Source organism: Hakea prostrata, chromosome 9, assembly GCF_041222555.1.
Source record: "Hakea prostrata isolate BN-2017 chromosome 9, UWA_Hpros_2, whole genome shotgun sequence".
Taxonomy (NCBI): domain Eukaryota; kingdom Viridiplantae; phylum Streptophyta; class Magnoliopsida; order Proteales; family Proteaceae; genus Hakea; species Hakea prostrata.
Genome location: NC_142608.1, coordinates 15,681,287 through 15,708,108, shown reverse-complemented (window position 1 = coordinate 15,708,108; position 26,822 = coordinate 15,681,287). Strand labels below are relative to the sequence as shown.

The 26,822-nt window shown below is 43.2% G+C and overlaps 3 protein-coding genes across 3 annotated transcripts; 1 reads left to right on the top strand and 2 right to left on the bottom strand.

The window, feature by feature from the left end:
- The first annotated feature begins 4,794 nt into the window (after window positions 1–4,794).
- LOC149004827 (endochitinase At2g43590-like) lies at window positions 4,795–8,392 on the top strand. Its single transcript, XM_089135725.1, has 3 exons — window positions 4,795–4,812; window positions 5,170–5,257; window positions 8,286–8,392. The coding sequence occupies exons 1-3, from the start codon at window positions 4,795–4,797 to the stop codon at window positions 8,390–8,392; spliced, it is 213 nt and encodes a 70-aa protein (XP_088991851.1).
- Window positions 8,393–9,085: 693 nt separating this feature from the next.
- DRP5A (Dynamin related protein 5A) lies at window positions 9,086–13,355 on the bottom strand. Its single transcript, XM_089169652.1, has 8 exons — window positions 12,857–13,355; window positions 12,396–12,587; window positions 12,109–12,315; window positions 11,563–11,991; window positions 11,232–11,459; window positions 10,933–11,131; window positions 9,688–10,381; window positions 9,086–9,577 (listed from the first exon to the last, which is right to left on the bottom strand). The coding sequence occupies exons 1-8, from the start codon at window positions 13,226–13,228 to the stop codon at window positions 9,391–9,393; spliced, it is 2,508 nt and encodes an 835-aa protein (XP_089025778.1). The 5' UTR covers window positions 13,229–13,355; the 3' UTR covers window positions 9,086–9,390.
- Window positions 13,356–18,520: 5,165 nt separating this feature from the next.
- On the bottom strand, window positions 18,521–25,026 carry LOC149004825 (uncharacterized). Its single transcript, XM_089135723.1, has 3 exons — window positions 22,429–25,026; window positions 19,555–21,558; window positions 18,521–18,559 (listed from the first exon to the last, which is right to left on the bottom strand). Exons 1-3 carry the CDS (start codon window positions 25,024–25,026, stop codon window positions 18,521–18,523), a joined length of 4,641 nt encoding a protein of 1,546 aa, XP_088991849.1.
- Between the last annotated feature and the right edge of the window lie 1,796 nt (window positions 25,027–26,822).

Genomic DNA, 26,822 nt, shown 5'->3' with positions numbered 1-26,822 from the left:
TTGGTAGTGCTTAGGTCAAGTTTGGATCTTGTGGATTTGGGATTTGCTTATCTCAGTGTTATTAACAGATTGAATTTCCCTCCTTGATGTAATTATATAGTTTGTAACCTACATTATTATTGAGTTAAACACTAGGCGAATGGAACTTACCATAGGTTCTTACTTTGATCAGAAAGAGCGCCATCATGCAACCCTTTTCCTTCATGGCTGCTGTGTTTCTGCCATTGCATTCAATTACACCATTGATGGCTTGGATGGTTGCCCCAAACCTTTGCCCTGAAATCATGATTGAGTGGCAATTGTTCATCCAGAGCCACTATGCTCTGGTAAAGAATATTTTTGGAAACTGTGGTTTACAAATTGTTCTAAGAATGATATTAGGGGGAAGTAGAATAAGTGAAATTTTCAAATATGATATAAAGAGAAAGGAGTTGGCAATTAGTAAACCTAGCTAATGGCTCAGCTGATACAAACACAACATTGCTAATCTAACATGGGCCATGATAGTAAGACATTTCTAATATCCAAGACCAGTCAAACAACTCCGGAGTCTTGATGCGATCCGTTCTTAATTTATTTTTTGTATTTTCTGGGACACATTTGATGTAGATTGTAGCAAGGTTCAAAATGTCACATAATTTCGGCATGTCGGTGGCTGTCGCACCGACATTTCGCTGATTTTTGGCAAGGTGTCGGTAAAAATTGACCCTCGGTTTCCGAGGGTATCCAAAGTCATTTTGGCTTGAATTTTGTTGTGTAGCCTAATTTGAGACCAACAAACATACTAGGAGCATTATTTTGGCCTAAAACATCACCTAAACTAATTGTTCTTGATCGGCACATTTCTAACTATATCCGAGCGAAACTGGAAGTTTGGAAAACTTATAAACACAGTGTAAACCTGCAAAGAGAAAAGAGAACACAAATACACAACTAGTGAAAATAACTAAAATCTATAATTCATTTCACAATTACAAGATACAATGCTATTACAAAAGTCCATCAATGTCAGCAAGTACATAGAGTCATCCTATTGAGTATGACACATGCTTCACATTCTATTGCCGACAAACAGGCCGCCCCAATGGGGGTCTAGAGGACCTACATGCCTAGGTGGAGAGAGAAGCTTTGGGAAGCTTTAGAGAAGAGACAGAGATTGACAAAAAAATAGAGTGAAAAATCACTAAAAATGGTCGAAAATTTGTAGGCTAGCAATATATCGCCGATTTCTCAGCAATATATCGTCAACCTATGAGAAATCTCATGTCGGTCACATTTTTTGTGTCGCCCTCCATCAACACTGCAATTAATGCCGACATAATGTACCATGGATTGTAGACTTAAATTATCTCTTTTCACACGGATGGACTAAGCATTTAATGTACTATAAACCCACCCTTCCTGTGAAATATTTTCACAAATCCCAAGTTTTGCATTCTCTCTATACATTCTTATTCTTAATTCTCCAATGTTTACCTCAACTCCCAAAATGAAAAGTTTCCTACTAACCATCACTTTGGTTGGACTTTTGGCAAGTTTGGTGTTAAAAATTGCCATTACTCAGAATTCTGGGTGTGCTTTAAGCCATTGTTGTAGCTAGTATAGGTATTGTGGAATTGGATACGCCTACCGTGGCACTGGTTGCCAAGCGAGTCCTTGCTATTCAACTACAGCTTGTAACTGTGCATCAAGCCTATATAGTAGCCAATATGGGTATTGTGGAATTGGAGATGCCTACTGTCACACCCACCCATCAGTATTGGTCCAGCCCGACAACCCATGGGTGCGATCCATTTACAATCACAAGATCCATAGCCATCAGTGATAATAAATACACATAATAATAAATCAAGAGCAAAGAACAACTTAATAATTAATTAAAAAGTATATACAAGTGTCCAGAGTCCGATGAGGAAAGAATATAATCAAAGAAATGAATAAGGAAAACGTGTCCAAAAAGGTATCTTAGCGGAAGCAAAAGAAAATCAAAGTTCAATTGTTATTTTGTTCTTTCTCAAGGCTATAAACTTCTCTTCTAGTCTCTCAATGAAAGAAGTCAAGAAACCCTCCTTCATTGACATATCAAAATGGTGAACCACTTGGATTCTTTTGCCATTAATAGGAGCTATAAGCGCACTCTGTCCCCTGCAGGTGGCTTCTTGCTGTACATTGCTACATCCCATTGATGCCTCCAAAGACTCTTTAAGGGGGTTCTCCTAGTCATATGGAACTTCTCCCGTTTCAAAATAGCCATCTGAATAATATAAAGTAATTCACAAAAAGGGTGAGTTCTAATGAACTCAGTAAGACAACAAATTTCATATACATGTCAACATCATATCATGGTAAATAATATAAGGGAAAGATGACATGGATAAATATGGATGCATCTAGTAGCTAATAACCATGCAAGTCTCTAGTATGACAAACGTGTTTTAAGATATAACACCAGCCCTCCTCTGGGTAGGTCTAGTCACTCCGATCCCTCACAGACTGATTACCACTGTTGGGATCCTAGGCAAGGGGTTTAGTCCTCATCACTCAACCATGGGTAGGGTTTAGGTCCACACTCTCTCACCACAACCGTTGGCATGAGTACTGGCGCATGTCAGAGATTCTAATACAATGCAATGTCATACAGTAACATACTACATATGGTTCAGATACTTCCCCTATGGCACCAACCAAGTGGGTCTAGTATCCCTCTTTGGCCACCTAGGAATGAGAATCCTCATGGACTAACTATCTCTGTTGGACTCCCATTCCCTAACCCTATGGTCATCCACATATTGTTGGGGTAGAGGCTCTCATATCCCCTCACGATTCCCAAGCCGCTTATTGAACGCTTATGAGCCCAACCCTAACATATACAACCCTATCAATGCATGATTTACAATGGACCAATGAGTCTCAGCACAGACTGGCTACCACTGTAGGATGAAATAGAGTCACGTCACCATTATCATGGGTCATTCGACTTTAATACCCCTGCCGAAAGGGTAGTAGCATGTATGGGTATCTAACCATGCAATCTAAACCTCCTAGGATGTAACAATCGTTTGATTACCTTCTAGTCAAAGGAGGAATGGACTTCGGGGAAAATTCATTTTTGACTCTACGCCAGCGATTGTACTCGATTATAGAATTCTAGATTAATCCAACAACCATGATAGTGCTGGGGACATCAGAGAACGATGTCTCATACCACAGTCCCAGATATCCCAAGCTAGGAATACCTAGTAAGTATACCCTCAATCATAGTTACAATACCTCATCATTCAATATCACATAATAATTAAAGTACATCTAATCATCATTCACAACATATTATTATCAATGAATCATTTAAACTACTATAACAACAAGTTATATGATCACTTATGCATTCAAAGTTATAAACAATTCATCATATTACATGCCAATTCATATATAGAAATGTAACCTTACCTATTGAATTGAAAAAGCTACTGAAAGTACAATCAAACTTCACAAGTAACAAGTCTAGAAAACCTTTGAGATCACCAAGATTAGGGTTAAGAAGATTCATTAAAATCAGAATTCAAAACAGAGCAAAGATCAAGATGATAGGGCCTCTATGACCCAACCGATTGCTCATGGTGGTTGGTTGAGTCAATTAACCTCCCTGACCGACCGCCCCCCTCTTTGGATCCGAAATTTCAAATTTTGATCACCGATCCTCTATCTGATTTTGGGATGATCCAAATCCGAATGTCGTCCTTAACATTCTAAAGAGTTCATATCACTCTAGAAATACAGAAGAGGATGATTTAGAATCCATTTCATCTTCTTCAACTAAATCAACCCTGGATTCGGATATAGAAATCCATCTTCGGGTGTGGTCTAGTAGCTATCATTGATGGAAAGATTCTAACCATCTCAACTCATTATCTACAGAATCATAGAGGGAAGAAAAGCACACTACTAATAAAGAGAGATAAGTGGGGAGAGTGTGTGATTAACTAACCTCCAATCAATTCGAAAGACCGAGCAAGAATCAAACCTTCTCTGTGATTCGAGCATTCTTCACCACCAACCACGTGTACTCTTCCTAACAGTCCACAGTAGCCTCCACGAATAAAATATAGGAAATTAGGTCGTGGATGGCTATTTATAGAGAGCCGGGGCAAAACAAGGTTCAAACCCGCAATCACACCTGGCCAGTCGCTTGGGGTGGTCTTTTAGGTCAATCAACTGCCTTAAGCAACCGCTCCCTAGTACTTTTCAGTACTTGGGTGCTTTACTCAACCGGTTGATCCCCAACATCAATTTAACTTAAACCAACACGTGGCGGGACCTTACCTTAATCTCGAGCATCTTTAAACTCGACTTGCCTCAAGCTAGAGATCCACCTTCCCAGTCCATCAGGGTTTCTACTGGATCTCCTTCAGTTTCTCAGTAAGGCAGGTTCTTCATTAGTAGAAATCTGGATCCATGGGCTCAAGGTATGGATTATGTGTTTCAATCTAGATAGTCCACAGCTTATTCCTACTGGAACTTTGGTACTCAGACCTATGATACGGATCCCAGGTTAGAATTATAGGGGTTGTTACACCTATTGTGGAACTGGATGCCAAGATACAATGCTATTACAAAAGTACATCAATGTAGGCAAGTACAAATTCATCCTATTGAGAGTAACACATGCTTCACATTCTATTGCTGACAAACATGCCACCCCTAGAGCCTGTAGAGGTCCTACAGGCCTAGGTGGAGAGAGAAGCTTTGGATAAGAGAGAGAAAATGACAAAAAAATAGAGTGAAAATTCACTAAAAATGGTCAAAATTTTGAAGGTTAGCAATATATCGCCGATTTCTCAGCAATATATCATCGACTTATGGGAAATCTCATGTCGGTCACATTTTTTGTGTCACCCTCCATCAACAAGGTGATTATTGCCGACATAATGTACCATGGATTGTAGACTTAAATTATCTCTTTTCACATGGATGGACTAAGCACTTAATGCACTATAAACCCACCCTTCCCATGAAATATTTTCAGAAATCCCAATTTTTGTATTCTCTCTATACATTCTTATTCTTAATTCTCAAGTGTTTACCTCAACTCTCAGAATGAAAAGCTTCCGACTAACCATCACTTTGGTTGGACTTTTGGCAAGTTTGGTGTAAAAAACTGCAATTGCAAAGTATTGTGGGTGTGCTTTAAGCCTTTGTTGTAGCCAGTATGGGTATTGTGGAACTAGAGACACCTACCGCGACACCGATTGCCATGCAGGTCCTAGCTATTCAACTACATCTTGTAACTATGCATCAGGCCTATGTTGTAGCCAATATAGGTATTATGAACTAGAGATGCCTATTGTCACAATCCACCCGCTGGCATCAATCCTGTCCGACAACCCGTTGGTGATATCCACGGTAGCCATCAGTGATAATAAATGTACATAATAAAAAATCAACAGCAAAGAACAATTTAATAGTTAATTAAAAAGGATATACAATTGTCCATAATCCAATGAGGAAAGAATATAATCAAAGGAATGAATAAGGTAAACGAGTCCAAAAAGGTATCTCAGCGGAAGCAAAAGAAAATCAAAGTTCAATTGTTATTTTGTTACTCCCTGCCCCCATAGGTGGCTTCGTGTTGTACATCGTTACATTCCATTGACGCCTTCAGAGTCTCTTCAAGAGGTTTCTCCCAATCATATGGAACTTCTTTCGTTTCAAGATAGCCATTTGAATAATATAAAGTCAAAAAAAAGGGTGAGTTCCTACGAACTCAATAAGGCAACAAATCTCATATATATGTCAACATCATATCATGGTAAATAATATAAGGGAAAGATGATATGCATAAATATAGATGCATCTAGTAGCTAACCATGTAAGTCTCTAGTATGGCAAACATGCTTTAAGATATAATACCAGCCCTCCTCTGAGTAGGTCTAGTCACTCTGATCACATACTAACTGGTTACCTTTGTTGGGATCCTGGGCAAGGGGTTCGGTCCTTGTCAATCAACCATGGCTAGGGTTTAGGTCCACACTCTCTCACCACAACCATTGGCATGAGTATTGACGCATGTCAGGGATTCTAACCCAATGCAAGGTCCTACAGTAACAAACTACATATGGTCTAGATACTTCCCCTATGGCACCAACCAACTGGGTCCGGTATTATTCTCCACCTAGGAATGAGAATCCTCATGGACTGGCTACCTTTGTTGGACTCAATTCCCAAATGTACCCTATGGTTATCCACATATTGTTGGGGTAAATGTTCTCATTTCCCCTCACGACTCCCAAGCCACTTATTGGATGCCCATGAGCCCAACCCTAAAATATGCAACCCTATCAATGCATGATTAACAATAGACCAATGAGTCTCCGCACGGACTGGCTACAATTGTAAGATGAAATAGAGTCACTTCATCGTTATCACGGGTCCCCTTGCCAAAAGGGTAATAGCATATATGGGTATCTAACCATGCAATCTAAACCTTCTAGGTATGTAATATAGCAACCATGATAGTGTTGGGGGCATCAAAGAACAGTGTCCCATACCACAGTCCCAGATATCCCAAGCTAGGAACACCTAGTAAGGATACCCTCAGTCATAGTTACAACACCTCATCATTCAATATCACATAATAATTCAAGTATATCTAATCATCATTCACGACATATTATTATCAATGAATCATTTAAACTACTGTAAGTTTGTAACAACAAGTTATATGATCACTTATGCATTCAAAGTTATAAACAATTTATCATATTACATGCCAATTCATATATATAGAATTGTAACCTTACCTATCAAAGTGAAAAAGCTACTGAAAGTACAATCAAACTTCATAGGTAACAAGTCCAAAAAACCTTTGAGATCACTTATATTAGGATTAAGAAGATTCATTAAAATCAAAAGTCAAAATAGAGCAAAGATCAAGATGATATCAACTTTGTCGATCGCTTATGGCGGTTGGTTAGGTCAATCAACCGCCCTAACCGACCACCCCCTCTTCAAGCAGAATTTCAAGTCTGAAATTCCAACTTTTGATCATCCATCCTTGATTTGATTTTAAAATAATCCAAATCTGAATTTTGTCCTTAACATTCTAGAGAGTTTATTTCACTCTAGAAATACAGAAGAGGAAGATTAAAATCCACTTCATCTCCTTCAACTAAATCAACCTTGGATTTGGATATAGAAATCCATCTTTGGGTGTAATCTAGTCGCGATCATCGATAGAAAGATTCTAACCATCTCAACTCACCATCTACAAAATCATAGAAGGAAGAAAAGCACACTACTAATAAAGAGAGACAAGTGGGGAGAGTGTGTGATTAATTAACCTCCAACCGATTCGAAAGACTGAGCAAGAATCAAACCTTCTCTGTGATTCGAGCGTTCTTCACCACCAACCACTTGTACTCTACCTCCTAATCGTCCAAGTAGCCTCCACGAATAAATAATACAAAATTAGGTAATGGATGGCTATTTATAGAGAGTCGGGGCAAAACCGGTCACTTGGGGCGGTTGGTTAGGTCAATCAACCGCCTTAAGCGACTGCCCCTAGTACTTTTCAGTACTTGGGTGCTTTGCTCAACCGGTTGATCCCCAACACCAATCTAACTTAAACTAACATGTGGGGGGGTCCTTACCTAGTAACCAAGAATAAAATACGGATTTCCGACTTGCCTCAACCTAGAGATCCACCTTCCTAGTCCATCAGGGTTTCTACTGGATTTCCTTCAGTTTCCCAGTAAGCCAAGTTCTTCAATGGTAGAATCCAGGTCCATGGGCTCAAGGTATGGATCATGAGCTTCAATCCGGATAGTCCACAACTTATTCCGGCAGGAACTTCAAGTACTCGGACCTACAATACGGATCACAAGTTAGAATTATAAGGGTTGTCACACCTTTTATGGCATTGGATGCCAAGGAGATCTTTGTTATTCTTCTACTCCAACTCCGAGTACTAGATCGACGTCTATAGCTAACATAGTCATTCTTCAATGGCATAATCAATTGTGTGAGCAAGACCTTCTACACTCGTGATGCATTTCTAACATCACTTAATTCATATCCTAGCTTTGGCACCTCTGGAACAACCCTAGAAAATTACCAAGAGATTGTAGCCTTTTTTTGCCCATGTATCACATGAAACTAGAGGCAAGTGTTTTTCATAATAAAAAGTCTTCCATTATTAATTTCTTCAAACTTCTTAGTTTGTGTCTTTGATTGCTTAGATAAAATCATGCATATACCTATTTTAAAGCTTTCTAAGTGTGTGTGGACAGTCTTCTGCTACATAGAAGAGATAGGTGGAGCTTCGAGAATTACTTGTGATTCAACAAACACACAGCAGCCATGTGTTCCTGGTCAAAGTATGTGCCAACAAGAATAAAATGTATAATTAATCGATTTAAGTCTCAACTAAGAACCAAACTCACTTAGATTTCAATGCGAGATTGGTGACTCTTGCAGTCCAAGTCCTTTGTTAATGAAGCCAACTACATAGACTCCATGAAGTCATTCAATTCTAATTTTTTTTAATTTTATCAAGCAAGTCTAAGGTTATGCACGTAGTATTTTTGGAGCTAGCGAGTTGATATTATGGAGGAAGGGGGGGGGGGATATTACTAATATATGTACCGCTGGATGGGTGCAAACCCAAGACCTCCCCATGGGAGTTTGGGTGGTTAACCGCTCAACTAACCTACCATTGGCAATGCACGTAGTATATTTGCTAGTAAGGCTTCAAGTAACTTCTTTCCAACCAATAAGATTACAAATTACTTAGTGCATCTATATTTTTTATTTATTTATTTTTGATAACCTTGATTGCCTTGAAAGGACCTGAAAAGAGCCTCTATTATTGTACAGGGATAGATTCCAAACTACATACTATGTTTTTTAATATCAAATTGTTCAATCTAATTTCTCTTTATTTTTTTAAGTGTAAGGAGCTGTTCAAACTAATTAATAAGTTAACTAGTCATATTCCAATTAGCTGTTCAAACAACTTTTAATGCTGTTGCTCCTTCAGTTGAGGATGTCAACTTTCCCTGCATTTTGCATTAGATTTATAAACACAATACTCATATGGAGAGGAGGCTCTTCCAACTCATGAAATGGGCAGAGAAATATTGGTTGTCAGTTCACGCGCCCTCTTTCTCACTACAACATCTAGCTCATGGGCTTGCTAGTACTTAGTAGGGTGTTTGCTGAGAAAATACTTGCCTTTCATTTTCTTACTGGCAACGGAAAATTGCACCAAATTTCCCTCTGCTTTAAAGTACACTCAGATGTGATCATGTGAAGAATTGAGATGAAAAGAGAGCAGAAAAAAAATGAAAATGCAGCAGCACTCTTTTGACAGTTTTATCCACAAAATACATTCTGTCAAAGTGCCCGGGCAATGCTCTTGAACTCCTGCAAGCAAGACTGAAGTATCTTCTGGCGCTTATGAAGGGATTGGCGTTCATTCTCAAGGGAATCAATTGCACCAGGTGCCACAAACATATCCATGAATTTATCGTCATTCACAGCAAACAAATCTAGACCAAGTGCCACCACAAGCCTATCTCGACTGTAAAGTCATCAATTAAAGAGAAATAAAACAAGGTATCAGAACAATAAATCAACAACATGAAGACATTTTGTTTTCTGAAAATTAATTCACTTTGGGAAAAAGCTTACCAAGGAGTTAAAAATCCAGAGTTGAGAGTTGATGTTACAGTTCGCTCAACTAGAACTTCACGAATTCTTGCAAAATGCTGTGCAGCTGAGGAACAAATAGCTGAGTAAGCTGAGCTTGACTTCGATCCAATGTCACCATTTCCAAATACCATAGAACCACCAGTTAGGACTTTTTGATGCTCAACATTTTTGCCATTGGCAATCATTCTTGAGCTTCGTCTTTTGGCCCCAGCTTCTCCATAGTTTCCAACTTCCTTCCTTCTAACACCACCATATACTGCATCACCTGGTTGATCAGGAGATGGGGTCTCAGGTATAGTCATTTGGCTATCCCGGAGTGCGTCTCTTGCTTCTATATTTTTCCCTGGTGTAGTTTGTTGAGCATTTCTTTCTGACAGCATATTCTCTTGATCCCTTCCCATGCTTTCATCTTCTACTCCATCAGATAGCTCAAGACTAAATAGAGCAGCTGGAGTATGGCTGATTCTATAGGTTGGATTTGCACCTGAGCCAAAGCTTCCAAGGTAGTCACTTTCATAGCAGACTTGAGAATATGGACTTGTAATGGATTCAAGGTGGTGACGAACTAGTTGCTTGCATTTTTTGGCAAGATCCCTTATGAAGCAATTGTAGGAATGCCTTAAAGCAGCATGAAAACCAACATAGCCGTCCATATCACCCTTCTTCCTCCTATCTATTCTCAAGCAGATAATGACAAGAAATAAGAACCAGGCACCTTAGAAAAATAAGGCATTCTTAAAGTCATCGTAAGGAAGTTTGAGTTTGACAAGCATAAAGTTTTTCTTCAAGTTATTCCAAAAGCAGCATAAACATGACATTAATATGAAGTGGATGCACAATTTACTTCCCCCCCCCCCCTTTTTCCTTCCCCTGGTTCCAGATAAATTTTCAGATTAACAAATAAAAGATGCACATTCTGCCTTAGAATTTGTTTATTGAAAACAAATACAAGGATCGTATTTCAGTATCACAGTTTGCCACTTAATACTTGTCCACAATACAGTTCTCCAAGGAAAAGGATGGATCAGGTGGCCTCCTTTTGTCTTTTAGTTCTTTGTTTACAATGACTCCAAAGTTTAAGCAATTTAGCAAGAAGATAACCGAAGTCAATGAAATATGCTAATCTATATCTACTGATACAAGAGAGAACTAAGTGATTTAGGATTATAATACAAATAAAGGGATAGCATGCAAAGTATGAAGTGTTGAAGTATGGCTTCTTACAGTCTGAGAATTCATGGCTGCGGTTGCGCTCTATAGCAAGTTCAAATAAGTTCCCCAAAACAAATGCAAGTCTATCGCAGGCAGTGTCTAGAAGAGGAGCAAGCCAAGACCGAGCAGCAGCACGTGCTATTTCAGCAGCAGCCTCTGTTATTCCTCCACCCCCACCTCGGCCAGCATGGGCAATCAGTATATTTGCAACCTGTCACAGCAAAGAATGAAGTATTCTACCTTTTAGATTCTAATAGGATCAAATTCTTTAATGTCCAATTCTAAGACAGCTAGCTCTATAGTAGTTTTACCTTCTCCCTAGACACAGGTGGGCACTCAATGGAATAAGTAGCACAGCGAAATTCATGCATTACTCTCTCAAATGCGGCTCCTCCGTAGAGTCTTAGGGTAGCATTTGGAGGTTTTATATCAGCAGTAACACCAGGCCAGCTTCCAACACTACTCTCTGCCTGCTCCTCTATTGTTGTTTTCCCCCAGCATTCTGGGGAAGGATCTGCAGCTCCATCAATCAATGTCCCCTTCACAACAAGAGAAGTGTGTTTCATTCCACTGTAAATTATAATTGTGAAGCTTTTGGGACAAAACGAAAGCAATAACAGTATGAAGCAACATATTGCATACCACATGACTGCTGATTGAAGCCACATGCATCATTGCACATCTCCGAAGATGAGCAACATCGGATGTGGCAGTTATCTTGGAGTCCATTCTTCCCAAGTCTGTGGTAACTTCACTGCAACGCTGTTCGAGCAATGCGAGAGTTGCTGGCACAGCTTCTTTGTATCTCTTTTGAAGCTCAGACTCCAAGTATTCTCTAAGACCACAAAAACCAATGAAAGGCCTATACTTTTCTTCATCAAATCCTCCAATAACACCTTCACGTAGATGTCGAATGACTTCTGTGTCAACCTGAGAAATTTGTCTGCGGAATTCCTCATTTGAAACTGTGCCTCTGTCCTTTGGAAGAGCCACAAAGAATGGGTGAATGTTGTCACCGAGGTAGCCACTTGCACTCAAATACCGATCAACTTCTGATCGTTCACTGAACTCCTGTATATCCATTTGTTACCAAAAGAGAACTTTTTGTTATACTTTGTTATATAGTAAGCCCAAAGTTTGATTTTTCCATTAGATGAAATGATCTCACAATGATTTGTACATTTGTACCTTGAGCCTATTATCAAACTTAGAGACAACAATTATTGTCCGTCTGAAGGTTGGATCAATTTCACGAATGGCATCCAACCAAAGTGATGAGCACCATTCCACACTACTTTGCTGAAGGAACAGGAGAAGGCGATGAGGAGGACTTGCCAATGACTTCACCATTGACAGGATCTCATCAGGTGTATTTTCCGGTTCCCCCTTCTTTGCCTGTAAGTGTTTCAGGTTAGCATTTAATCGTTCAACACGAACTAAAAAAAAAACTTCAAGTTACTGATGAGAATATCCACCTTAAGAACAAAACCGGGAGTATCAATAATGGTAAGATTAGGGCAATAAGCGTATTCTGCTCTCATCACAATTGGCTTTGCAAAGACTGATGTTTTTGTTTTCTTTAAAAGTGCCTCAGTTCGCATTCTAATAAGATCTGCGATTGCTGATGCCGTGACAAGTGGGCTTCCATATTCCTCAGAGTCTTCTTCCTATATGATCCATTCGTCCAGTCACAAATGCATTAAAATTCAAACACGATAAGAATAAAATATTGAAAAACTATGAGAAGATTAAGCAAAATCCCGCAGATCAGGATCATTAAAAATAGACCCTATCATAATCAACGAATTCCTCTCACAGATTGTCACATTAAATATGTACCATCATCCAGCGCATCAATTATACTAAAATACAATCTTCAAATGCTTTCCAGAACCCAAGGAAACCCTAAAGAAAAGAGAGAGATAATGGGAAGAACCTGAAATCTGCATCGAGGTTCCAAGGCTGAGGGATCGTGGATCATCTGAAGGATGAGTGGCCTGCGAGTGCCCATTTCAACCTCCCGAACATTGAATCGGAAGCCAAGTAGGGCTTCAAGTAAAGAGCTTTTGCCGTCAGATTGGCCGCCAAGTGCAACAATCTCTGGAATGGGGAGTTTCTCACCGAAAGCAACTGCAGCTGCCTGCAAACGATTGTAGGCTTCAAACCTTGACTTGAAATCGGAAGCTGAATGATTCAAAGAGGAATCCATGGAATTCGGTTCTTGAAGCTTTCTGGAAACCCGCGAAGATACGGATTTCTGATTCGGGGTTCTGGTTGGTGTCGTGATGAAGTTACTGGGACTTCCCATTGAACCTCGAACGAGACACACGAGAACTCACGTCTCACGCCCTCGTCCCAAAATTGCAGTCACAGACTCACAGGGTCTCAGAGATGAGAGAGAGAAACCGAGAAACAGAGGGGGAAATGAATTTGAATTTGAAATTGGGTCGTGAACCGTTGGGCCCAAATATTGTAATGTGAATTTCCTTCTCAAGTTTAAACCTAAGCTTTGATCCACTGCAAAATAACCACCATTAATTAATGCAGGTGAAAGCTAAGAGGCTCGTGTGATTGATAGACCCTTTTTTTTTTTTTTTTTTGGTAGACCATGATTTACTTGGGTTTGGATCCAATTTTTTATTCTATATGATTCAACTATCTCCTTAAGATCAGGGCCAAAATCTCATCATATATTTAAATTATATATATAAAAAAATTATCTTAAGAATGTGGTGGATGTCCGAATTCGGATCATCACCCTTGACGGGGAGCACAGAGGCAGCTTTTCCACCACAAATTTGGTGGGACCCACCTATAAAAAATAAAAAAATAAAAAAAAACCCTCCCATCACCCCACCCCTAGCCCCCCCCTGTTTTTATGGTGGTAAAGCCGACGGGGAGCACTTTGTGCTACCCTGACGGGGAGCTGATCCGGACTCTGGATGTCCTATCTGAAGACGTACCATTAAGTCTTCTTTTTTGGGTAGAAAGTACGTGCCATTAAGTTATTAAAGAGTTCTGGAAATAGAACACTTTTCTTACACGTGCCATTAAGTTATTATGAGATTTGCCATTGTTATTTTTAAAGTATCAACTTTCATAAATATCCCTTCTAAAACTGCCTCACTTAAACTCAACTAGCACCCAATTTTGCTTCAAGGAACAGATGCAATACATAAGTATTTCTTGAAAAAAAAAATTCATGAACTTCAATTTATGTTGCAAAAATCATGCGAAATGGAACACCACGAAACGGTGTTCGCTTCATTCAGTAAGAAACACATAAACTGTTTTTCGATGGATTATCAAACTGGTACTTCATTTTTTTCATCTTTTTAAATATTTGTTTTGTCACAACCAAAGGAGTTTCATTCAAAGGAGAAAAAACACAAACAACCAAAAAAAAAAAAAAAAAAAAAAAAAAAAAAAAAAAAAACCAACCAACAAACAACAACATCCAACCACATTTCTTACATAAAACACCCCCACACACACCACCCTCCACCTAACCTCAACACTCATCACACCAACCCCCCCCCAAACCCCCAACCCTACCTCCCTATTTTCTTCCTTACTTGCTTTTTTTTTTATTTTTTTAAATTTAACCAATTAAACACCTAATTTTTAAATTATTGATGTTTATTTAATAAAAAAAAAAACACCCCCCCCCCCCCCACCAGGGGATACACACCCCCCCGCCGCCCCCCCCTTGCTCCCCCCCCCCCCCCCCCCCCCCCCCCATTCGGGACGATGAGTCCTGCAAGAAAGGTTAGATGCGGGCCGGCTTGTGTGCCGGGCAACCGCCTCCGATGGCAAAGTTAGATGATGAACTAAATGAGGTCTCGTGCAAAAGCTACACAAGATTATGCTCAAAGTGTATTGGTTACTTACCGGAGGGGTAGATCTGTGTATTTATAGTGCGGGTGTTACCTTTTACGTGTTTGGTAAGTTGGCCTGACAAGGGCTGATGTTTCTCCTCGGATCATGCTCCCTTGTCGTTAGTCCCATTCAATCAGCTGTCGAGTTGACCTTCTATAACAAGGTTGATTGCTATATTTGTGGCGTACGTTACGCCTTTGGTTATAGAAGATCGGCATCCTTCCCGACTAACCGCAATGTGGAGCCCCATTCAGCTGGGACCCGATTACGTTTCATCATGATAGGGTCGGGTGTAACCCGTTTAATATGACGGTACCCACTCATTCGGGTTATACCCGACTGGTGCATATCATTCCGTATCATAAGCCCCCTATCCCGATCGTTGCTTGCGATGTTCGGGATAGTTAAGTGGTTGGAATGAGTCGTATCTCGGGAGGTTCCACGAGTTCCCTTTCCTCGGGACATTTCCAGGAATATCCCTTAGTGGGCGCATTGAATGCCTGCGCACTAAAGTGACCAGCCGTTTTTTGTAACGGCTGTCCTCAGGACTTCGCCCAACCTGGGATTGACACGTCAGGCGGCTAGGCGTAGGCTTCATAATGAGAGCCTCGGGGGAGGCGAACCGTTTTTGCTTTGCAACCGTTGATCGTCAGGAGTCGTAACCGTCTGATCAAGAAGTGTAACGCCTCTTCCGGCAGTATAAATAGGGGCCTTTACCTTCCTTTTCTTCTCACTTGTTTTCTTCGCTCTCGACTAAGCGACGCTCCCGATCGACTTCCAAGCCTTCTCAAGCCTTCCCTCGCTTTTTAATCGCAAGTTTCTTTTTCCTTATGGCCCCGAGAAGATATAAGGCCCCGAAGAAGCCAAAAGTAAGCTTGAGAGGGTTTAGGTATCAAAACAAGGTTCCCGTTCCCATCTATCGTGATAGACGTCGTCGGGCTGAGGGTTATACCAGTGAGGGTGATAGCGATCAAACGAAAAAATACAACCTGACCGGGGATCGCCTGAAAGAACTCCATGAGCAATCTTCTGATGAGGAGAAATCCAAATCTAATAGCTGCTCAACCCAGGACGACGATCCCCGACTCTATGACGAGATTCAAGAGATGTTCCGTAAGGACAAAGAGAGGCAGGCGATGCAAGCCTCGGCTCCATCCCTCGCACCCGATGAAGTGGAAGGGGAAGTAGAGACCGGGGTAGAAGCAGAGGAAGAGGCCGAGGTTGAGACCATTCCAAGTGTAGAATCCCGGGAGGGTCCTGATCAAAGTTTCGATTCGAACCCTGATCCTGTTTCTGATTCTGCCACTCCTTCCGCTCAGAGTGCCCTAAGACCCGAATCTACGGCCACTTCCCGAGATCCCCCTGCTGTATCTTCCCAAGCCTTTCTTCGAACTGATGTCCCATCTACCTCCCGACCATCCAGATCAAAAGCTCCCCCCCGACCGCCCTTTCAACGTCCTAGCGGTTTCTGGGGGGCCATCCCTCGTAAACCTGATGTTAAGAAACTCGACTCCGCAGCCTTAGAAATTCTTCAAGCCGAACCCTTAACTCCCTGGCACATTAATTTTGTCCAGAACTCCTCGGGACCTGAATTCTATCTTTGCTCCTTGTTTCCCGAGGATTTGGATAGGTTTTTGGGTAGTTTCGGTATTCCTGAGGGATATCAGGTTATTATCCCGACTGATAGCCAGAGAGTAAATAGTCCTCCCGAGGGATTTTATCCCTTATATTATGATGCTTTTATCGGGGGGTTACGCCTCCCGTTGCATGATCTTTTCATAGACGTGCTTGAGCATTATAAGCTTAGTCCTTCCAATTTGAGCCCGAACAGTTGGAGGATTATGATCGGGTTCGTCGGTTTTTGTAAGTCGATCGGGGTCTTCCCGACTTTTGGCTTATTCCACCATTACTATTCCCTTCATCCTCACAGCCAACGCGGCTGGTTTTTCTTATCCAAAAGAATTTCCCCTTCTCAAGGGAACTTTATTCTGAAGGATTCCCTCCCGTCCACTACCAAGAAATGGCGGGAGTTTTATCTCTTTTTTAAACCACCTTCTCCCGAGCCCTTCCGTACTCAATTCCAAGAAGTCTCCAAGGGGAAGATCGACCGTCTGAATATTCCTGTCGCCCTTCATCCCGAGGAGGAAGATTATGTAGATATAATAAACTCGGTTGACGATGACGAACTCGCAGTCCATGGGTATTCCATGGAGTACGAGTCAGTTCTTCAGCTATGGGGTTTCTCCCCGAGTAAGTCTCTTTTTGTTGTTTATGTGTTGTCTATGTTGTGCTGACCTGATACGTACTCTTCGTCTTTCAGTGAGCCAAAACATCTCCGAAGATGATCTTCTGGCCATGGCGCTCGGGAACATGGACGAGGCCAAGCGACGGAAGCCTGTGCCTACAAGCAAGACTCCTTCGGGAGTACTCAAAAAAGTCCCGGCTCAAACTCCTGCAGCTGCCAAGGCGGTAGCCCTTCCTCCCAGGGCATCCCCGGACAAGAGTTTAAAGAAAAAGGCTCCTTCCTCGGGAGCTGAGAAGCGTAAGGGAGACGGCGTCCCTCGTCCTTCAAAAAGGGTTCGTATTGACGAACCGGCTCGGGAGGTTGCCCCTTCTTCCTCGGGTGGTGACCTTGGTTTCAACTCCGTTTTCAGCGACTCGGAGTATGCTGAACAGTGGCTAAATGATGCCACTAACGATGCTGATGCAACATATCTGTGCAACCTCCCGAACAGGGAATTTTTTAATGAGGGATTCAGGTACCTGTCTTTCCTCTTTTTTCTCCCGAATCACTATTATGAATCTTCTTACCCGGGTAAATTCTTTTTTCGAGATATGTTGCTGTCTTTGTGCACATTTTTTTTCCGAGTCTCTTCGCAGAGCTCGGGACCAAGCCAAGCGATTAGCGCTGGCCGAACAGCTCCATGGGGAGTCGAACGTTCGGGCCCGCACCGCCTATTACGCCAAGGAAGATGCGGAGAAGAAATCAAAGGACGCCGAAGAGAAAGCGGCGAACTCGAAGAAGGAAAGGGATGTCCTTTCCAAAAGCAAGAGCAAATACAAAGGGAAGGTCGGTGACTTGGAAGAGAAAGTCGGGAAGGTGTCCGAGGATCTGAAGGCATCTGAAGCCCTTTTATTGGTGGAGAAGAATGAGAATGCCCAGCTGAGAGACAAGTTGAAAGAGCTGGAGTCCTCGGGTACAGGAGCTTCAAGGCGAAGTGTGCTGGAGGAATACTTCTCGACTCCAGAGTTCAAGAGTCTCCTCCTGGCTGTTGCTACTCCCTCCTTTAAGAGAGGTATGCGGGTTGCCTTTAAGAAGGCTCTGCAGCAAACTGACCTTCCTCGCCCCCGAGAGCCGGAGAAGCTACTGGACCCTCAGATTTATGATGAACTCAAACGCCCTCGTCCCGAAGGCCTTCCCGAGATTGAGGATTTCCCCTTTCCTGATGCTGTGGATTACATTGATCCTCTTCCCCAACCCTCTCCTGAAGACGAAGTAAGGGAGGAAGATGAGGACGAAGAAACAACAGTTCGGGAAGGAGATAGTGAGTTGCCGGAGGAGCCTGAACGGGGCGAGGAGGAGATCCAAGGTTCGCCTGCCAACACTGTAGGCCTGTTGGAGTCCCTCGAGGGCGTGACCGAACCAGCTGTTGTGGAGGACCTTCCCGGGAGTCCTTCAGTTAAAATTGATTAAGTCTTAATGCTGAATATTGTAATCCTTTTATGACTGAATCAAATTTTTCTTCGTTTTTGCATAAACCTGAGTATACGGTATTTTTAAGAAAAAATGCAATTCCCATTAAGAAAGAAGTAATTACTCAATCGGGAATCACCCAAGTGAATGGTATCTTTGAGAAAAGATGCAATCTTCCTTAAAAAAGGAATAATTAATCAGACGGGAATCAACCCGAGTGAATGGTATCTTTAAGAAAAGATGCAAGTTCCTTTAAAAAGGAGTAATTAATCAAACGGGAGTGAACCCGAGTGAATGGTATCTTTAAGAAAAGATGCAATCTTCCTTAAAAAAGGAATAATTACTCAATCGGGAATCGACCCGAGTGAATGGTATCTTTAAGAAAAGATGCAAGTTCCTTTAAAAAGGAGTAATTAATCAGACGGGAATCAACCCGAGTGAATGGTATCTTTGAGAAAAGATGCAATCTTCCTTAAAAAAGGAATAATTAATCAGACGGGAATCAACCCGAGTGAATGGTATCTTTAAGAAAAGATGCAAGTTCCTTTAAAAAGGAGTAATTAATCAAACGGGAGTGAACCCGAGTGAATGGTATCTTTAAGAAAAGATGCAATCTTCCTTAAAAAAGGAATAATTAATCAGACGGGAATCAACCCGAGTGAATGGTATCTTTAAGAAAAGATGCAATCTTCCTTAAAAAAGGAATAATTAATCAGACGGGAATCAACCCGAGTGAATGGTATCTTTAAGAAAAGATGCAAGTTCCTTTAAAAAGGAGTAATTAATCAGACGGGAATCAACCCGAATTTATTGTATCTTCTTTAGAAAGATTCGATCTGGTAAAATGTGAAGTCACAAACGGAATTGACCCGATGTCTTTATTGGTAAAACTTCTTCAAATTTGTGGAATGCCATGAGCGATCAATCGGGCTTCCGTCTTCGATTCTCTTCAGTCGGTATGATCCTGGCCTTGTTTCTTTTTCCACCAGGTAAGGTCCTTCCCATGTTGGAGCTAACTTTCCTTGATTTCTTGGGTCTGAAGCCCCTGTTCGTCTTAAAACCAGATCCCCCGATCTATATCTTCGGTTGTTAACCCGAGAGTTGTAGTGCTGTGCCGCTCTCTTTTGATACAATAGATTTTTCTGTTGTGCTTTTGTCCGGGTTTCTTGTAAGAGATCTAAATTCTCCCTGAGTCCTTGATCATTTTGTTGTTCATTAAACGTATCATAACGCAATGATCCAGCCAATACTTCCACGGGAGCTAGGGCCTCAGTCCCATAAGCCAAACAAAAAGGGGTTTCGCCAGTTGGGGTTCGTACCGTAGTTCTGTATGACCAGAGTACACTCGGGAGTTCCTCTACCCACATTGCCCGATTATCCTCCAACCTCTTTTTGATCCCATCAAGAAGTGTCCTGTTGGTGACCTCAACCTGCCCATTGCTCTGTGGGTAGGCAACCGAAGCGAATCGATGTTCTATATGGTACCTCATACAAAAGGCTTTGAACCCGGCACCTTCAAATTGTTTGCCGTTGTCCGTTACTAGTATCCGGGGTATCCCGAACCTGTATATTATCTTCTCTTGAAAAAACTTTTCCATCTGTTTCTCCGTGATGGAAGATAACGGCTCAGCTTCGACCCACTTTGTGAAGTAGTCTATTGCAACCACCATGTACTCCCGATTCTTGGGAGCTTTCGGTAGTTTCCCGACTAGGTCCATTCCCCACATCGCAAATGGGGTCGGGTTGGAGATGGATATCATGGGGACCGCTGGTAACTTTGGGACATTAGCGTGTCTCTGGCATCGTTCGCACTTACGGACATAGTCAATTGCGTCTTTTTGTATTGTAGGCCAGAATACTCCCGATCTTAATACTTTTTGTGCTAATGCCTTCCCACCCATATGCGCACCACATATGCCTTCGTGGATTTCAGCAAGGGCGTAACTCGCTCGGGATGGCCCTACACATCTTAAGAGGGGATTCGTGAAGGACCTTCTATATAGGTGCTCCCCGACCATGGTGAACCGAGCAGCTTGGTTCCGAACTTTCTTTGCTTCTTTCGGATCAGTCGGGAGAATGTCATCCCGAATATACGAAATCAGAGGTGTGGTCCAGTCTGACTCTTTGCTGATCTCAAAAGTTTCCAGTTCCTGGATACTCGGGCTATTTAATTCTTCAATGTAAACCGCTGAGTCCAAGTTTTTGTAACTTGCCATTGACAGTCGGGAGAGTTCATCTGCATTCTCATTTTCCTTTCTTGGTATCTGTCGGTATGTTACCCGCTCAAAGAAGGTTTGAAACTGTCCGACCTTGACCAAGTATTTAGCCATTCTTTCATCCTTAGCTTCATACTCCCCCCTGATTTGGTTGACAACCAATTGAGAATCACTTCTCACTTCCAGCTCCCGAACCCTGAGAGCTCGGGCCACTCGCAAGCCTGCTATGACTGCCTCATACTCTGCCTCATTGTTTGAGGCTGGGAATTTGAATCTTATTGCGTAGCTGATGGTGAAGTTCTCGGGACTACAGAGAGTCAATCCTGCTCCCGATCCTGAAATATTACTCGAACCATCAACATGTAGAATCCACAACTCGGATTTTCCTTCTGTTGGCATTTGGTCACTTTTCTGTGGTATTGTGCTTTCAACAATAAAGTCGGCCAGCACCTGGGCTTTTATGGCCGTCCTCTGCCTGAACTCAATCTGATACTCGCTAAGTTCCACGGACCACCCGACCATCCTCCCTGCTACATCTGGCCTTTGAAGTATTTTCTTTAACGGGAAGTTAGTCGGGACGATGATCGGGTGCGACTGGAAGTAGGGCCTTAGTTTTCGTGATGCCACGAGAAGTGCCAATGCTTGCTTATCAATGTCCGGGTACCGTTTTTCAGCATCTATAAGCACATGGCTCACATAGTAGATTGGGTTCTGAACGGTATCACCCCGAACCAAAACTGCACTGACCTCTGTTGGTGAGATTGCCAGATAAACCGTAAGAGCTTCCCCAGACAGGGGTCGGGCCAAAACTGGTGTTGTCCCGAGGTATGTTACAAGATGATCGAAGGCCTGTTGACACTCCGGTGTCCAAGCAATTGTTCCCGAACTTGACGTGGTCTTTAAGGCTTTGAAGAATGTATTACACTTTTCCCCAGCTCGGGATATGAACCGATTTAAAGCGGCCACCCTCCCGGTTAAACACTGGATTTCTTTTATAGTAACTGGTGGTGTCATGTTGACCAATGCTTGAATCTTTTCTGGATTAGCCTCGATCCCTCTTTGGGAAACCATGAACCCAAGAAACTTTCCCGAGGAAACCCCGAAGGCGCATTTTTCAGGGTTCAGGCGCATTCGGTATGTCCTAAGAACATCGAATGTCTCTTCCAAGTCAGCCAAATGTCCTGCCCGAACCAAACTTTTTACAAGCATGTCGTCCACATATACCTCCATGTTCCGCCCGATCTGTTTTTGAAAAATCCTATTGACAGCTCTCTGATAAGTTGCCCCTGCATTCTTTAACCCGAATGGCATTACTCGGTAGTAATAACTCTCCCGGTCTGTCATAAAGGAAGTGTGTTTCTCGTCTTCCCGACTCATTAAGATCTGGTTATATCCCGAGTATGCGTCCATGAAGCTAAGGACCTCATGACTGCAGGTGGCATCGATCAGAAGATCAATCCTTGGGAGAGGATAGCAATCCTTGGGGCAGGCCTTGTTCAAGTCAGTATAATCGGTACACATCCTCCATTTCCCATTTGCTTTTTTCACCATAACTACATTGGCAAGCCAGGTCGGGCATTCGATTGGTTCTATGAAACCCGACTTCTCCAATTTTTCTACCTCCACCCTGATTGCCTCGTGCTTTTCAATCGCAAAATTTCTTCGTCTTTGGATAACCGGGGTAGCATCTTTCTGTATCCAGAGTTTGTGCTCTGCTACTCGTCTGTCTATCCCGGGCATATCATTTGCTGACCACGCGAAGATATCTGCATTGTCACACAAGAAAAGGGTAAGCTCCTTCTTGAAATCGCCTGGCTGCTCTGAGCCAATGAACGTTCCTCGATCGGGAAAGGATTGACTAAGTTGGATCCTTTCTAGCTTTTCGACGGGTTCCGCCCGCTGCATGCTTTCTTCATCGCGGTCATCCCGAACCTCGACGTTCATGGCCGTTCCCGAACTTTCTGGCTTACGCTTTTCCTTCAGATAGTTTGTATAACATTGTCGGGAAGCCGTTTGATCTGAGCAGCATTCCCCGACTCCGTATTCAGTCGGGAACTTTAACTTCATATGCCTGGTGACACTCTCTGCTTCGAGTGCGTTCAGCGTTGGTCGTCCTAGAATGACGTTATACGCCGACAGTTCCCGAACCACCATGAAGTTTACCCGAACCAAAGTATCTCGGGGTGACACTCCTACTTTAAGATCCAGATGGATAGTTCCTTCTGCTACTGTGGATGATCCCGCGAAACCATATAGTGGCGTTGATGATGGTGTTAACAAATCATCAGCCAATTTTAACCTCCTGAAGGCATCATACGAGATGAGGTCGACAGAGGATCCCGTGTCCACCAGAACTCGGTGAACCTCCCGGTTGGCTATTTTGACTTTGATGATGATTGCGTCATCATGCGGTGATATGACACCATCAAGGTCAGCGTCCGTAAAGGTTATAGGCTCGGGACATACCGGATTTTGCCTTTTCTTAGGCAAATGTACAGCCCCCACGAACCGTGCCTTTTGTTTTGCCTTTCTGATCGACTCCACAGTTGGTCCCCCCATTATGACGTACACGGGTGTTTCCTCCCGATCTACCTTCTCTTTCCCTTTATCCGCTTTTTTGTCAAGCTCTTTTGGACTTGGGGATCGACCTCTTTTCTTTGGTGCCGGTGAATATGCTTGACTCTTCCCCGACTGCCTTACGTATTGACCCAACTTTCCTTGTTGAATCAATTTCTCTATTTCGAACTTCAAATTCCGACAAGCATCCGTATGGTGCCCGTAATCTTGGTGGAATCGGCAATATTTTGTCATATCCCGATCCTCCGGAGGTGCACGTATCTTCCCGGGCCATTTCAACTCCTTTTTATCCCGGATATTCATCAGAATCTCTGATGGCTTCGAGTTTAAAGGAGTATAGTTTACTTGTTCACGCTTCCAGTTACTTTTTGGCCTTTGGTGCTTGTCACTTGGGGATGGTTTTTCCTCACGATCTGATCTTCTGTCCCGATCCGATCTCCTGTCCCGATCTGCTTTAACCCGGGCATCTATCACCTCATAGACACTGGCTTGCTTTTGGCACCTGCGTAACAGCATGCCGTACGTTTTTGGCTTGTCCGTAAGCAAGACCTCCAGAAGCCTTTGGTGGGTAATGCCACTCCAAAGTGCGCTGTACGCCACTTGGTCATCCAGCTCCTCGATCTCGATGGCAACTTCATCAAATCTTTTCAGATAATCCCGAATGGACTCATTTCGGCCTTGTCGTATGCCAAAGAGACTGTCAGACGTCTTTTTACTCCCGATTGCGCTTCGGAACCGAGCTATGAATTTTTGGGCCAGCTCCCGGAAATTATTTATTGATGCCGGACGTAGGCTACTAAACCATTTTATAGCCGGGCCTTTAAGTGATGCTGGAAAGGTTCTGCAGAGCAATTCATCCTCCCGACCTAGCACCGTCATCACTGATTTAAAGTAGCTGATGTGCTCTTTTGGATTTGTTTTCCCTTCAAAAGGGATGAAGGTTGGCATGATAAAATTCCTTGGCAAAGGCATGTTCATGATTTCGTCTGAGAATGGCTCCCGATCTACTACATCAAGATCCTCGTCATGATCCCAATCTTCTAGTTTTCGCTCGACCTCAGCCACTCGCTTCCGCAGCCGATTCTGCCTTGTACCTTCCTCATCGGATTCAACTCGTTCCTTTTTTGAGCGAAGGTTTGTAGTTTCCTTCCTTTGGGATGGTGCCCGAGAGGTCGAAATTCTTGATCTTGAAGGTTGGGGCTGGCTTTCTCCTTCCTCCTCCTTCTCCACGATCTCATCGACGTGCTCCCGACTATACCTGGGGGGCAAGGACCCTGTTTTAGGCGGCAACGAAATGCGTTCTAAAGCACTGATCCTTGTCCCATTAGGCGTGGTTTGGCGCTTGCTTCGATCAGGTTGTACGTCCCTTTGGTCCCGAGTTATTTTTGTTCTCGGGATGCGCCTTGGATGTCGGGCTCCTCTCACCGTCCTGAAGGCTCTCATTAGCCTTCCCGACTGGGTGTTGCGCCTTGGTCCTTGCTCGACCCCAATTTGGTGTACTAAACCATGTAATACCCCTTGCATTTCGAGCATGCCTTTACGCAGTTCGTCCATATCTGCCATAATGGCCTGGTCCCGGGGTCCTCGTGATGTCCCTTCTTCAATTGGATCATCCAGAACCATGTTGTCCGGGAGTATCTCTTGTTCTTCATGAACTGACGGATTAATCGTTTCTTCAGGAATTACCCGATCATCCCCCGTACTTTCTTGTCGGGAACGTCCATTTGTTCGTCTTACCATGACTTGAAGATGTTGTCGTTCCCACAGACGGCGCCAAACTGATGCGGATCAGTTATGCTTCTGGATCCGACTGAGCCTCCTCTCCTATCCGGGACGATGAGTCCTGCAAGAAAGGTTAGATGCGGGCCGGCTTGTGTGCCGGGCAACCGCCTCCGATGGCAAAGTTAGATGATGAACTAAATGAGGTCTCGTGCAAAAGCTACACAAGATTATGCTCAAAGTGTATTGGTTACTTACCGGAGGGGTAGATCTGTGTATTTATAGTGCGGGTGTTACCTTTTACGTGTTTGGTAAGTTGGCCTGACAAGGGCTGATGTTTCTCCTCGGATCATGCTCCCTTGTCGTTAGTCCCATTCAATCAGCTGTCGAGTTGACCTTCTATAACAAGGTTGATTGCTATATTTGTGGCGTACGTTACGCCTTTGGTTATAGAAGATCGGCATCCTTCCCGACTAACCGCAATGTGGAGCCCCATTCAGCTGGGACCCGATTACGTTTCATCATGATAGGGTCGGGTGTAACCCGTTTAATATGACGGTACCCACTCATTCGGGTTATCCCCCCCCCCCCCCCCCCACCCCCCCCCCCACCCCCCCCCCCCCCCCCCCACAACACAAACCCCCCCCCCCCCCCACCCCACACCCCCCCCCTCCCCCCTATTCTTACTCCATCCCCCTTTTTTTTTTTTTTCTTATTCCCATACCCCCATACTCATATTATAGAAGAAAAAAAACCTCCCCCCTTCCCCCTCTCACCCACCCTCTCCCTTCCTTCCCCCCCTCCCCCCCCCCCCCCCCCCCCCTCCACCTCCCCTCCCCCCTCATCTTCTTTTTTTTGTTGTTGTTTTTTTTTTTTTTTTCTCCTTTTTTTTCCCCCTCTTTGGCCCCGGGCTTTGGCCCTTCCCTTCCCTGATCGATTCGATCACCACGAGAAACCCGACCTTATGATCCCGCATACGCTGCAGTAGGACTGGTTACAAATACTAGAATTCCCTATATCCCCCAGCCCGCAAGCGAACGTAGAACAGTAAAACCGCAGAAGCTCGTTACCATCGGCGATACACCTCTCGTTGCTTCTCATCAATCCTATTCGTGCCGCTCTGGTTTTCACGATCTCTCTGTACTCTTCGAACCTGGAGAGTATCTTGGGGCTGTTATGGATTTTAAGGATTCGGTGAACGATGGGGTTTTGCTTACCTTTATCTTCCCATCTGGCTTTGAAGATGATCTGGACAATGTTCTTTCCTGAATCACCATCGAAAAGCTCCGTAACTGCGTGTTTGACCGATTGGTGCTGTTCTAGGAGTTGCGTTTTCTGGAAAACCTCGCCGCAGATGGGGCACGGGAAAATATCGTTTCAGAGAGAAAACGAGGATTGATTCAACGATATGTCGAGCTTCAGTGAGGAATCCTTTTGCCTCTTGTGCAGTGGAACTGAGCCTAAGCCTGAGTCATCAGTATAGAAAGTCAGTTGCTGCGATGATCTAGCCGATGAAACGGCTGAGGTCGTGGGGCTTGCGATTTGTAGTTCTTGAAGTGGAAGATGCACTTTACGAAGGACCAAGACGAGGAGAGAGCTTTTTGGGGTGACTTGAGAGCTGGAAATGGAGTACTGGAGGAAGAGGAGAGAGGAGTAACCTTCCTCTTCTTCATTGAAAGGCGGTCGATGCTTGGGAATATGAAGCAACCAAGATGGAAGACGAGGAGAACCAGCGAGGTGAAGCATCCACATAACAAGGATCGTATAGCCGGCGCCAGTACTAAAGAAGTTTATGCTCTGTATAAGCCATACCAAAT